At 50.0% G+C, this 13,409-nt stretch overlaps 1 protein-coding gene across 4 annotated transcripts in view; it reads left to right on the top strand.

Moving 5' to 3' along the window:
- The window catches only part of LOC147668257 (prolyl 4-hydroxylase subunit alpha-1-like), a 415,422-nt gene that overhangs the window by 352,241 nt on the left and 49,772 nt on the right, over window positions 1-13,409 (top strand). For all 4 annotated transcript variants that reach the window (XM_086948664.1, XM_086948663.1, XM_086948662.1 and 1 more), the window contains exon 13: window positions 2,302-2,370. In XM_086948664.1, coding sequence (XP_086804790.1) covers window positions 2,302-2,370 — 69 coding nt within the window. The remainder of the gene's footprint in view (window positions 1-2,301; window positions 2,371-13,409) is intronic.

Genomic DNA, 13,409 nt, shown 5'->3' with positions numbered 1-13,409 from the left:
ACCACACCACCGCCATGTGGTAATGAAACAAACCGGGCGGGTGGGGTCGTGGGCCCAAAGTTAGACGGCTCTGCGCCACTGGACATGGCTGGAACATCAGGGCATTTCCCTGGTGGTTCAACACCTGGCAGGTTCACTGAACGCCTGGGCGGACGAACTCACCTGCAGGTGCATGATGGATCCGAATGGCGTCTTCACTCTGACGTGGCGCAAGGTCTCTTTCAACAGTGGAGAGAGCCTTGGTTAGATCTATTCGCCACCGAAGAGAACGTGCAATGTGAGCAGTTCTGCGCATTGCAATTTCCAAGGCGGCACTCGCTAGACAACGCTTTTCGTCGTAAATGGAGTTCCGGTCTTTTGTACGCCTGTCCGCCTATACCACTTCTGCTCAGAGTGCTGAAAAGGTCCGGCGAGACTGGGTCCAAGTCAGTCTTGGGGCTCCAGACTGGGCTCGAAGAGTTTGGTATCCCGAGCTACTCAGTTTGACCATCGATCCCCTGATCTGACCGCCTCTTCTGGAGGATCTTCTGTCGCAGCAGAAGGGGGCAGTCCTCCACTCGTACCTGTCAAGTCTCCACCTCTTTGCGTGGAGATTGAGCGGCAGCAGTTGATTCCTTTCAACTTGCCTCCTGAAGTTTGTGATGTCATTCTGGCAGCCAGGCGTCCTTCCACTAAGTTGGTATACACCTGCAGATGGGAAACGTTTGTGGCATGGTACACAGCAAAGGCTGTGTATCCCCTTTCTGCCCCTCTTTCTGAGGTCCTACTGTTCCTTCTTTCTTAGGCCCAGCAGGGCTCTGCTTTCGGTATTATCAAGGTCTACCTTTCTGCTATTTCGGTTTTTCTCAGGCTCCCTGATCAGCCCTCTCTTATCAAGTCCCCTGTTGTTAATAGATTCCTTCAAGGCATTACTCATCTTTTCTCTCCTATTCTCTTCGTAATGCCACAGCGGGACTTAAACTTGGTTCTCACATAATTGATGTGCGCTCCTTTTGAGCCTCTTCACAACTATCCTCTTTGTCTGTTCACTCTGAAGACTGCTTTCCTGGCTGCCTTGTTAGGAGAGTGAGTGAGTGAGCTCAGACTTTCTTGCAAACCTCTTTTTCTGTCTGTCCATCTGGACAAGGTTGTGCTCAGGACACGTCCATCCTTTCTGCCAAAGGTTGTCACTGCCTTTCACATCGTGTTGACAATCACTTTGCCTAACTTCTTTCTGCCTCCGCAGTGGAAGAGCGGCTCCACCGTCTGGACCCAAAACGGGCACTCTTTTTACCTGAATCGCACACAACAGTTCGGGTTGGATGACCAGCTTTTTGTTGGCTACGTTGGCGCCAAGAAAGGTCTGGCCGTACCAAGCAGACTATCTCCAGATGGGTCGTCTTGTGTATTACAGCCTGTCATCTCTGACGAAAAAGGAGCCTTCGGTGGGGCTGCAGGCACATTCCATCAGGGCGATGGATGCCACTAAGGCATTGGGACGTAGTGTCCCCTTACAAGACATCTGTCAGGCAGCTACATGGGCCTTGCTGCACACTTTTACGAAGCACTATTGACTGGACATCCAGGTTCGGAGAGACGGCTTCTTTGGCTTTCTGTTCTCCGGGACTTCTGGTGTGATCTTGGTTCGCGGAGCCACCACGAGGTTGGTATTGCTGGAGTATCTATTCTAAGGTAAGGAATCTATCACTACATGTTTCTTTCAGATAAACAAGTTACTTACATTCGGTAACGATATATCTGTAAGAAGCATTACTTAGTGAAAAATTCCTTACCGCCCCACTCATCCTCCCCTTTCTGCGAACTGATTTCTAGGTTTAAGGTCATCCCTTTCAGGGCCCTAGTTTCAATGCACCAGTTGTCAGTATCTTGCATGGCTCTGCGTTCCTGGTGCGGAAAGTCTTGTACAGAACTGACGTCCGTGCACGAGGGCGGCGTTTAAGTAGCTGCCGCGACGTCATCTCGGCGACCACAACACCAACGATGGATGCGGAGCCACGCGACGCCACCTTCCAACGCGCAGGGGTACTGCTGACGAAAACTTTGCGGATCCAGTCTGACGCCTGGGGGTAATTCTAAAGTAAGGAATCTATAACTAGCTAATGTTTCTTACAGATATATCATTACCAAAGGTAAGTAACTTGTTCATTAAAATGCCTGTTTTACAATATGTGGGACGGAAAAACTGGTGATGCATATTCGATGTACTTGCTTTTTAAGTGCTCTTAAGTGCCTATTTTGCACTTATATAATGTTTTCACCATGTCATATCATTTGCTGAAATTTCATATTCCCAATTTGCAGATGAGTGATGTAGCTGCAGGTGGGGCTACTGTGTTCCCAGAAGTAGGAGCAGCAGTTACTCCTAAAAAGGTAAACTATTGGTATTTTTATTTCATTACCTGTCATTGAAATCCTTTTCCACAGGTTTTGGTAACTCCTTGAGATTCCTGAAACTAAAAAGGGTTTTATTCTTATAAAATAATTTCGATTTTCTGAAAGGGTATAACGTTATCTAGTGGTTTTTCTGATTCATTTAAGTCTTTACCCAGAAGGGTGTACGCATATCAATTGAAAATGAGTAGCTCTGTGTGTGAGACGTTATGAAAACTACTGTGTTCGAGGCATGTGGGCTGCTGAATTCATATCTTAGCATAGATCGCCGCCTAGTGTTGGGTCCGGATGTTTGCACCTTGTTGTCTTGGAAGAGTCTTCGAAGTATCACGCAATAGGTGACTCCTCCCCTGGACTACAGTGTGCAAGGGCATCTTCTCCATCTTCAGATTGTTTTTCTCCGCCATTGGGTTCGGATGCACTTCGACAACTCCAACTTCGAGACCGAAGTTTTCCAACTTTCTAAAGCTAAAAACCTTATACTTTCGACAGTATTGTTTCCGCTCAGTATCCCGCGACTCGACAACTCTTTCCATTTATCTCTGGCAGTCGATGCGGGCCGTTGGGCCTTTTCGACGCCACGTGGGCCTCCTGCTGATGGAAAGGATCCTGTTCAAAATATGCCCACAGTGTTGATCCAAGTTTCCACATAGCGACAAGCATACAGTATGCAACAGGTGCCTATCTCCGGAGCACAACGAAGAAAACTATCCAGCTTGTGCTCAGTTCCGGTCGAAGAAAACTATCCGGAACCAAAGAGCTGCTCGACAAGAGATGCTGCGACAGGCACCTGAACCGGAAAACATCTTCGGCGAACATGAACTCCCAGAGGCAGCGGACTCCGATCTAGAACTAGTCACAGTAGAAGACCAGTCGGACTCCAATGACGACATCCCACCGGGGCAAACCGTAAGTACCAAAGCCCCTACCCTGCCTCCACCTCCAGACCAGGCTCTGGTCAAAGCATCGCCTAAAAGCCTTAGCCACGACCGAAACACCGCTTCAGAAACCCCGCCTTCCGGCTCGGCTCCGAAGACCATACCCAAGCCTTCCCGTACCCCGGGACTGAGCAAAACACTTCCCAAGAAGGCCGTAAACTCAAAAACGGCCGCAGAGCCGAGAAAGGGCGACGACATTAAAAAAAGTCGTTGATTCGAAAAAGGCCGTCGAGCCAAAGAAGGTTGCCGATCCGAAAAAGACCGTCGAGCCAAAGAAGGTTGTCGATCCGAAAAAGACCCTCGACCCGAAGAAGGTCGTCGATCCAAAGAAGACTGTCGACCCAAAGAAGGTCGTTGATCCAAAGAAGACCGTCAACCCGAAAAAGGTAATCAACCCGAAAAAAGGAATCGACCCAAAGAAAGTCGTTGATCCGAAGACTGCCACCGAGCCGAAAAAGGCTGTCAAACCGAAAAAGCAGTCGAACCGAAAAAATACATCGAGCCAAAAAAGGCTGTCGACCCAAAAAATACCGTTGAACCGAAGAAGGTTGTCTAGTCAATCAAGGCTGTCGAGCCGACAAAGGACGTTGAGCCGAAAAAAGTTCCACAGAAAAATAAAAACAAGCAAGTGACCGATCCAAAACCATCTGCACCGAAGCCACGGACAGTGGAAGAAGAACTTTTTCATCCTGATCCAGTGAGCCCAGACCAAAATAGACTGTATATAGAACCTGATACAGGACATATATCAGTTTACAATAAGAACAAGAGAAGACTGGACACTGAAGCTCCTTCTCCTGTTCCTCTTAAGAACAAGCATTGGAAATGCAATAGGTCTCGCACCATTAGAGTTAGTGCTTTTAGAATTGTTTATGGGTTTTTTTGTAAATGTTTAGCATTTTTGTTTCCTGTAGCCAATGCGAAAGTATTACAAATAAAAAAAGCCATAAACATTTCTAAACGCTCTAACTGAAATGGTCTGAGAACTATTGCACTGTGTGAGGGTGAGGGTGAGTGAGGGTGAGTGAGAGTGAGTGAGGGTGAGTGAGGGGTTGAGGTTGAGGGTGAGGTGTTGAAGGTGAGTGAGGGTGAGGGTGAGTGAGGGTGAGGGTGAGTGAGGTGTTGAGGGTGAGTGAGGGTGAGGGGTTTTGGGTGAGTGAGGGGGAGTAGTTGAGGCTGAGTGAGGGTGAGTGAGAGTGAGGGTGAGTGAGGGGTTGAGGGTGAGGGGTTGAGGGTGAGTGAGTGAGGGTGAGGAGTTGAGGGTGGGTGAGGGGTTGAGGGTGAGTGAGGGTGAGGGGTTGAGGGGTTGAGGGGTTGAGGGTGAGGGGTTGAGGGTGAGGGGTTGAGGCGAGACCTAAAAACCTGACGATCGTAGGGTTTAGCAAGATTTTGGGGGTGAATGTAAAGAGGCTTGATGTGTGCATAAGTGCCTCTCAGGCAATACTTAGCATGAGCCCCTTCCCCTCCAAGAACACACCCCCACAGAGTTATTTTAAGTTTGCACAGCTGCATTTCATGTCCAGATGAATACTGAGAATGATAATTTTTCATCACTGAATAGAACTGATGTAGGTTATGAAAATAACACACAGTTTAAACAAACTGGAGATATACCAATAAAATACATCTATATTATTATAAATAACACCACTATTGTTTCATGGCGATCATGTCCGTAAAGGAAAGTAATTTGTGTTACAGCATAAGCGTTTAAAGAGTTTGCAATTGTTTCAAGACTATTACTATACCATTACTGTGCAACGTTTCTCTACACGGACATAACCGCTTTACTCGCCATTAGAAAGTGACACAGACTATAAGGCAATGAAATATCACACAGGAGCACACTGAAAACGTGCAAATGTCACACTTAAGACTGAAAACTTGGCAACTTTTGACAATGCGGGGGTGGGGTGCCGTGCAGACTGAATACCTGTACCAGTCAGATCCTTCAAGACTGACTCTTCGGCTGTTAGCATCAGTTTGCAAATCCCCGCCTCAATACCTCAAGTGATTGTAACATTGTTTGGACACGGGAAGTCTCATGTAAACAAAAGTCCAGAGCCGAATTACTTAAACCATAATCTGTTGTCATTTTGACATTTTCTCTCCGATTGTAGAATATTTCATATCTATGACAAACATGCGCAACTGACAGAAGACATGAGTGACAGCACCTCTAGTGTTTTCAACTCTGAACTCATTAAGATATCCTAGTTCTTTACTAGACTGCGTTTACATGCAAACTACGATATGTTCATGGCACAATGAGCACCTCTCCGGTGCCTACCTTTAGTTACGGGCGCCATCCAGACTGCAAACTCAGCAGAAACCTCTTTGAAATATTCCTTTATACCAGAATAAATAAACAGAACGAAGATCCGGCAAGATGGCGATCTTTAAATTTGGCGCTAAAGCAGAGAAGCGACCTACAGATCAGACCGCCCCTTAAAGCAGGAAACTAGAACTCTTCCCGTCAAAGCCAGCTCCTGCGCTGCCATGTTCGGATAACTGTTTAACACTAGACATAAAAGAAAGACTACATCAACAAGGTTCACGGAAAGCTCTGGAGAGGGTGCATTTATCTGCATTCAGCAAGCAGGGGGATTATGGACTTGACTGCACTGTCCAGGGGCCTTTTATAGGCCTAATGCGCAGGGCAAGGTAACGAGCCTGTCCCTAATGTGGTTGTCGCTCCCTGTTTGTCCCAGGGAACGGATAACTTTCCGTTATTAGAGAGAGTAACACAGAAAATAAAATGGTCAAGTCATTTAGATAGACAATTGTATACGCATCAAACTTAATTTTTCAGTTTTAAAATCACGTGTTAAATATTATGCTGCCCCTTCATGCTCACTAATGGAAGCTAACACTAATGTAGAAATTTCGTTGCATTGAGAGGGTGGTGGATGTTACGGGAGTAAACTCTCTCAAAGATGGCCGCTCCGAACACTTTTTGCAATAAAGCTTATTTGATTCTACAGCCACGATTTCTACTGAAGACGGAGGGAAGAGAGGGGAGGGGGGAGGAGAAATGCGACACGGCGGGAAGTGGAGGGGGCGGAGCGGGTAAAATAAACAAAGAAGACGGAGGGAAGAGAGGGGAGGGGGGAGGAGAAATGCGACACGGCGGGAAGGGGAGGGGGCGGAGCGGGTAAAATAAACAAAGAAGACGGAGGGAAGAGAGGGGAGGGGGGAGGAGAAATGCGACACGGCGGGAAGGGGAGGGGGCGGAGCGGGTAAAACAAGACGGACGTGCACGCGCTTTTAAGCTCAATGCGCATGCGCATTGAGCTTAAAAGTCACGGGCACTGCAAGGAATCGCCACGATTCCTTGCAGTGGATAAAGAGTGGATAAGCCCCCATAGTCTCGCTTGCTCGATGCGCATGCACATCGACAGGCGAGACCTAAAAAGGACTTTGGGACATCCCCTTCTAGACCTTTCACACCTCCTCCTTTCACTCCTAACATGCCTTATGTTCCATATTCTCCTACACCTCCACATTATGATGAGGCAGAAGACATGGGTGAAGATCCTCAACAGGATTTTATAGACCCTGAGGATCAAGGAAACCAGGATCACTCATGGGGCGATCAGAATGACCCTGATGACCCATACGACACACAACCCATACCCGATCCCTCACCAGACCCCAATAAACCATCTCCTACTGACGACAGTCGCTTTTAACCAGCTAGTGGACAGAGCAGCTCAGTATCACGGCGTAAGCATGCACACTGACCCTATAGAGGAGGATTTCCTATTTAACACCTTCACAGCATCAGAGAAAAGCATACTTCTGTAGTAGGGGATCTCTGTGTATAGTCATAATCTAGTGAATAGTCCCGCCCATGTGCGTAGACCCCGGCAATCAAAAATAATCTCTTTAGTTGTCAAAAAATGCAGAACTGCAAAGACACTTAAGAGAGAATTTAAAGACAAATAATGCAGCCTATATCCACAGGCTACACTGTCCAGTACTTCAACTAGAAATTCCACCCAAAAAACCACACACACAGCACAGCCTGCCCTGTTTCCTCCATAGAGAAACTTGCCTCTACCAGTAAAAGCCTCTGGAATGATAGAGAGGAAGGCATGGACAGACAAGCCCCATAGGCTGCCATTATGTGGCTTAAATAGGATACTGTGCCTTTAAGAGAGCTTTCCAGAACTTCTCCCAGTATCCCAGAATGCACAGCAGGTCCCTTTGACTTTCAGTTCTTTTTTCCGGCTCCTGCTAACAGGACCCTGGCATTGAGCTCTCCCTTTTTCAAGGGTTTATTGGATCTTTTGTGCACTTTTTGGATAAAAGTGTTTTCAGTTGTTATATCTTGGTGTTTCCCTTCACTGTGTGTTTGTTCAGGCTTTTTAGGGCTCTAAAATGCCTGCTCTTTTCGACAAGTGCCCAGCATGTGGAAGGAAGAAGCCCAAGACTGATCCACACGACGTCTGCATTATCTGTCTCCCTGAAGCACATGTCCCTGAAGACTGTGACATCTGCCAGAACCTTTCAACAAGGACCCTGAGGGAAAGGCTGAAGATTAGTCTTCAAGGCCTGGAGGAGAGACGACTGCAGGCTGCAGGTGGGTCTGGACAGGCTGGGAAGGTTCCCTCTGCCTCTGCTGAGGCCTCTGGGGGGCTCCCCAGAGGCAGGAAGACCAGCAAACGGTCCCGGTCTCCGTCAATCGACGCCGACGTTGAGAGGGATGACGGCGGTGTGTTCCCCATCTCCCCAGGGCTCCGGGTCGAGACGGCGTGAAGGATCGACGGCGAAGGGCCTGGGTAGGCCGTCGTCGACGTCAGCGTCGAGCTATCTGCGTCGAAGGAGCGACAGGCGCGGCGCTCGCCGTTGAGGCGACACCGCCGGTCGCCGTCGAGAAGACGGTCAGCGTCGAGGGGATCCTCGACATCGAGGACCTCGAGAAAACGGTCGGCGTCAAGGAGGAGTCGACGCTCATCGTCGAAGACCGAACGTTCGACGTCGCGGAGGCGGCGTTCGGCGTCTAGGAAGAAGCTATCGATGTCGCGGAGGCGGCGTTCGACGCCGGAAAAGCGACGCTCAGCGTCGAGAAGGAAGAGGTCGGCGTCTCGGAGTTGTTCCAACTCTCCTAAGCGCCGCAGAAGGAGTTCTGGCGCCAGAAGTCACGCTGGGTCTGGTGGAGGGTGCCGGAGACGGCGATCACCTACTGGAGGGGCTGGTACGCAGTCCCCTCCCCCGAAGAAGTCACCGGGCTCGGTGTACTCGGTGGTATATACACCATCTCGGCCGAAGTCGCCCCCTCCTCCTGTACCTAAGGAGGATCCTCCCATCAACCCTCCGCTTCCACCACTTCCGCCCTCAGGACAACCACCACCACCACTTCCGCCACATAGGCCCGCCCCTCGGTCGGAGATACCTCCTGTACCTCCGCAAAGGTCGGTGTCACTGCCCCCACTTCCTACACTGCCTAAGGGGACGCCTAGACCGAAACCCCAGGATAGGCCAAGGCAGAAGCCTCCACGGAAACCTGCAGAACGCCCACAAACTGGGAGGTCGCGCTCTCGTTCCAGGAGGTGGGAACGATCGTGCAACAGGTCATCCACGCGGTCGAGACGACGCCACAGGAGGCGCAGGTCTCATTCCCATACGAGGTCCTCAGGGACCAGGGACTACTCTCCGACTTTGTCGGGGTCACCGGAGACAAGGGTGTTACCGGTTGACGATCTGGTGGCTTTTCACGATGTCCTGTTAAGAGGTGCAGCAAAATTGGGCATCTCGTTGACGGTGCCCACGCCCAAGACATCGTTAATCTTCGAGACACTGCACCAGAAACATCTGTCTCGTCCTTTATTGCCACTGGTACCGGGCCTGGAGGATCCGGCCATGGACCTTTTTCTCAACCCCGGCGGTGACTAAGGCGGCCCCCTCGAGACTACAGAAAAAATACTGGGCTCCCGATTCTGATCCGGCTTTTCTAAGAGTGGAACCCCCTCCAGACTCTGTGATAGTGACGGCGGCTCGTAAACAGCATGCCACCACTCCATCATCCACAGTCCCTCCAGTTAAAGAGTCTAGATGGCTGGATTCGGCTGGGAGGAAGGTGTGTGGGACGTCGGCGACCTCCATGAAGTCTGCGAGTGCCACGGCCTTGTTGGGACGCTATGACCGTGCCCTCTGGAAATCCCTCCAGCAGTTTGCGGAACACCTGCCTCGTGAGAAGATTTCCAGGAGGTGTTAAATGAGGGGATGTTGGTGGCGAATCAGGTTATCAGCGCTGCAGCCGATTCTTCCCTCTTGGCGGCGCATGGCTTCTGCCATGGGATTAACCAGCGACGACACGCCTGGCTCCGCCTCACGTCACTAAAACCTGACGCACAACAAAGGGTTGCCAATCTACCATTCTCTGGCGAAACCCTATTTGGGAAACATGCGGATGACGAAATGGCCCGCATGAAGGCTGAGGCTGAAACACTCAAGGCTGTGGGTCTGGAAAAGCCCAAGGAGACAAAGAAATCATTCCGCCCGTTCCAGAGACGGTTCGGTGGACAGGGCAGAGGGCCAGCAGCAGCAACAACAGCACTAGTTCCGAAGGCAGTCCCAGAAGCGCCAGAAAGGCAGAGGCAGCCAACAGTCGGCACCAGCGACCAAAGGCCCGACCGGGCCTAGGCCCTGAGCGCTTACTTCCCCTGCATCCGTTACCCACTCCGGTGGGGGGAAGCGTTCAATTTTTTCTGACAGAGTGGAGAAAAATTACTCGGGACAAGTGGGTGCTGAATATTGTTTGCAATGGATACAGTCTTCGGTTCACCAGCCCGCCTCCAGCAGTTCCACCGGTCAGCTCGCAGTTTCAACTGCGTGAGCTCCAGGCGGAGGCCAATATCCTGTTAAGGAAAAGGGCGATAGAAGACGTACCTCTGTCTCAAAGGAAGAGGTCTGTACTCCCGGTTCTTCCTGGTTCGCAAGAAGGACAAGAACGAGTTCAGGCCATTCTGGACTTGCGACAGGCAAACAAGTGGATTCGCAGAGAGAAGTTTTGCATGCTGTCGTTGCATCAGATTTATCCTCAGTTGCAACAGGGAGACTGGCTATGTGCTATAGACCTACAGGATGCGTACTTCCATGTGCCCATTGCACACAAACACAGGAAGTTCCTGCGATTCCAAGTCTGCGCCAATCATTATCAATACACAGTACTCCCATTCGGACTAAAGTCTGTGCCGAGAACATTCTCGAAGTGCATGGCGGTGGTAGCAGCACACCTGAGGAAGAACAAGGTGTTTGTCTACCCGTACCTGGGCGATTGGTTGATCAAGGCCTCCTCCTTCTCGGAAGCTCGAGCACACTTCCAGAAGACGTGCGTTCTCTTGAACAAGCTGGGGTTGCAGATCAACATGTCCAAGTCTGTTCCGACTCCGGTCCAATGCATACAGTACTTGGGAGCCTCCATCAATACGCTGTCAGCAAGTGTGTCTCCTTCGGAGTAGCGACGATTATCACTCCTTCGGAAGGCTCAGGCTCTTATGACCACTCCACCTACAACAGTGAGGACGGTGTCTTCTCTACTGGGATCTATGGCCTCTTGTATCTTCCTAACGCCACACGCACGACTGCACATGAGACCGTTGCAAGAGTGCTTGGAGGACCAGTGGGATCAGAGGAAAGGATCTTGGGACAACAAGATACGACTGTCTCTACATGCTCTTCAGTCTCTGAAGTGGTGGTGTTCAGCGGAGAATCTCCTCAGAGGGGTTCCATTCCACAAGGACATTCCCACGCAGACTGTCGTGACGGATGCTTCTCTCCAAGGTTGGGGGGCACACTCCAGAGACTTACAGATTCAAGGAACGTGGTCCCCGATGTAGGCCACGTATCACATCAATTTCCTGGAACTCAGAGCTGTTCACTTGGCACTGAAGGCTTTTCATCCGTCCTTTCAGACCAACTCTCTGCTTGTACAGATGGACAATACGACCACGATGTATTACCTCAACAATCAGGGGGGCTCGAGATCACGCACTCTGTTGCAGGAGGCGCAGGCGATCTGGCACTGGCTTCTGGCCAGAGGACTGACGATAACGGCTACCCATCTGCCAGGTGTGCAGAATGTTCAGGCGGACGCACTGAGCAGACTGATTCAGGAAAACCACGAATGGGTCATAAACGACGAAGTACTAGGAGAAGTCTTTGCAAGGTGGGGGATTCCAGACGTAGATCTGTTCGCCACCGCCGAAAACAGCAAATGCCGAAACTTCTCCTCCAGGTACTACCAGCAGGGGACGCTGGGGAATGCGCTATGGATCAACTGGTCGAACAGCTTTCTGTACACTTTTCCACCCATTCCCCTGATTCCAGCGGTACTCATCAAGCTGGCCTGGTCCAGGGCACGGATGATACTCATTGCTCCGGAATGGTCCAGGCAGTGGTGGTTCACGGACCTGCTACACCGGTCTCTCCTTCCTCACATACGGCTGCCGTGCAGGCCGGACCTTCTCACGAAGTTCGGGGGGCAGATGTTGCACCCCAACCTCTCGTCTTTGAGTTTGGCAGCCTGGCTCCTGAGATAGTGCAATATGGCCATTTAAATCTGCCCGAAGATTGCATGGACATACTGAAGGAGTCTAAGAGACCTTCCACTCGGACTTCCTATGCTTACAAGTGGGAAAGGTTCTGTATCTGGTGTAAGCCCAAGAACTATGACCCGACGACGTGCAAGGAAGATGTCATCCTTCCTTACCTTCTACATTTGGCGCAGTCAGGACTTAATGTTCATTCCATTAAGGTTCATCTCTCTGCATTGACTGCCTACAGGAAATGCCCTTCAAAGACTTCCTTCTTCCAGATCCCTGTGATTAAAGATTTTCTGGAAGGCTTGAAGAAAGTATTCCCTCCTGTCAGGCTCCCTTCGCCTTCGTGGGAATTGAATGTGGTGCTGTCCAGGTTGATGAAGGAGCCTTTTGAACCTATTCCAGCACCTGTCCTGGAAGGCGGCGTTCCTCGTGGCCATTACATCGGCCCGCAGGGTGAGTGAAATTCAGGCGTTGTGTTGCCAAGAACCTTATACTGTATTTCATGCTGCTAAGGTTGTTATGCGTGCTCACCCTAAATTTCTTCCCAAGGTGATTTCTGATTTTCATGTCAACCAGACCATAACTTTGCCTACGTTTTTTCAGAATCCTTAATCTCCTGCGGAAAGGTCTCTACATTACCTGGATGTTAGGAGGGTGTTGAAATTTTATCTGGATAAAACCAAAGATATTCGTAGGTCAGACCAATTGTTTATAAATTATGGATCGGTCAGGACGGGTCTTGCTACCTCTAAGCAGTCCATCTCTAGGTGGATTGTGTCCTGCATACAGTTGTGTTACCAAAAAGCTAATAAGACCTTAGGGGGTAAACCTAAGGCTCATTCCACCAGGGGCAAAGCGGCCACGACTGCTTTGCTCCGTAATGTTCCAATTGCAGAAATCTGCAAGGCAGCCACTTGGAAGTCGGTCCATACCTTTGCTAAGCATTACTGCCTGGACACTGACGCCAGGGCAGACGCTCAGGTTGGGCAGGCTTCGCTGCAAAATTTGTTCGCACAGTAGTGGTGTTAATTTTCTCCTCTCCACCGCCGCTTGGGTGTGAGGATGGGCTTGCCATTCTATTCACTAGATTATGACTATACACAGAGATCCCCTACTACAGAAGGAGTAGTTTCTGTCCTGTAACTCCAGTTCTGTAGTAGGGGTATCTCTGTTATAGTCATAAGCGCCCGCCCTCCTCCCCGGTGGAGAAAGATATTCATGTAAGGAATGCTACAGGTCTGGCGTGTTATGCCTTCAAAAAGAACTGAAAGTAAAAGGGACCTGCTGTGCATTCTGGGATACTGGGAGAAGTTCTGGAAAGTTCTCTTAAAGGCACAGTATCCTATTTAAGCCACATAATGGCAGCCTAAGGGGCTTGCCTGTCCATGCCTTTCTCTCTATCATTCCAGAGGCTTTTACTGGTATAGGCAAGTTTCTCTATGGAGGAAACTGGGCAGGCTGTGCTGTGTGTGTGGTTTTTTTGGCGGAATTTCTAGCTGAAGTACTGGACAGTGTAGCCTGTGGATATAGG

Source organism: Lissotriton vulgaris, unplaced genomic scaffold (assembly GCF_964263255.1).
Source record: "Lissotriton vulgaris unplaced genomic scaffold, aLisVul1.2 SCAFFOLD_1939, whole genome shotgun sequence".
Taxonomy (NCBI): domain Eukaryota; kingdom Metazoa; phylum Chordata; class Amphibia; order Caudata; family Salamandridae; genus Lissotriton; species Lissotriton vulgaris.
This window is presented reverse-complemented; position numbering and strand designations above follow the sequence as displayed.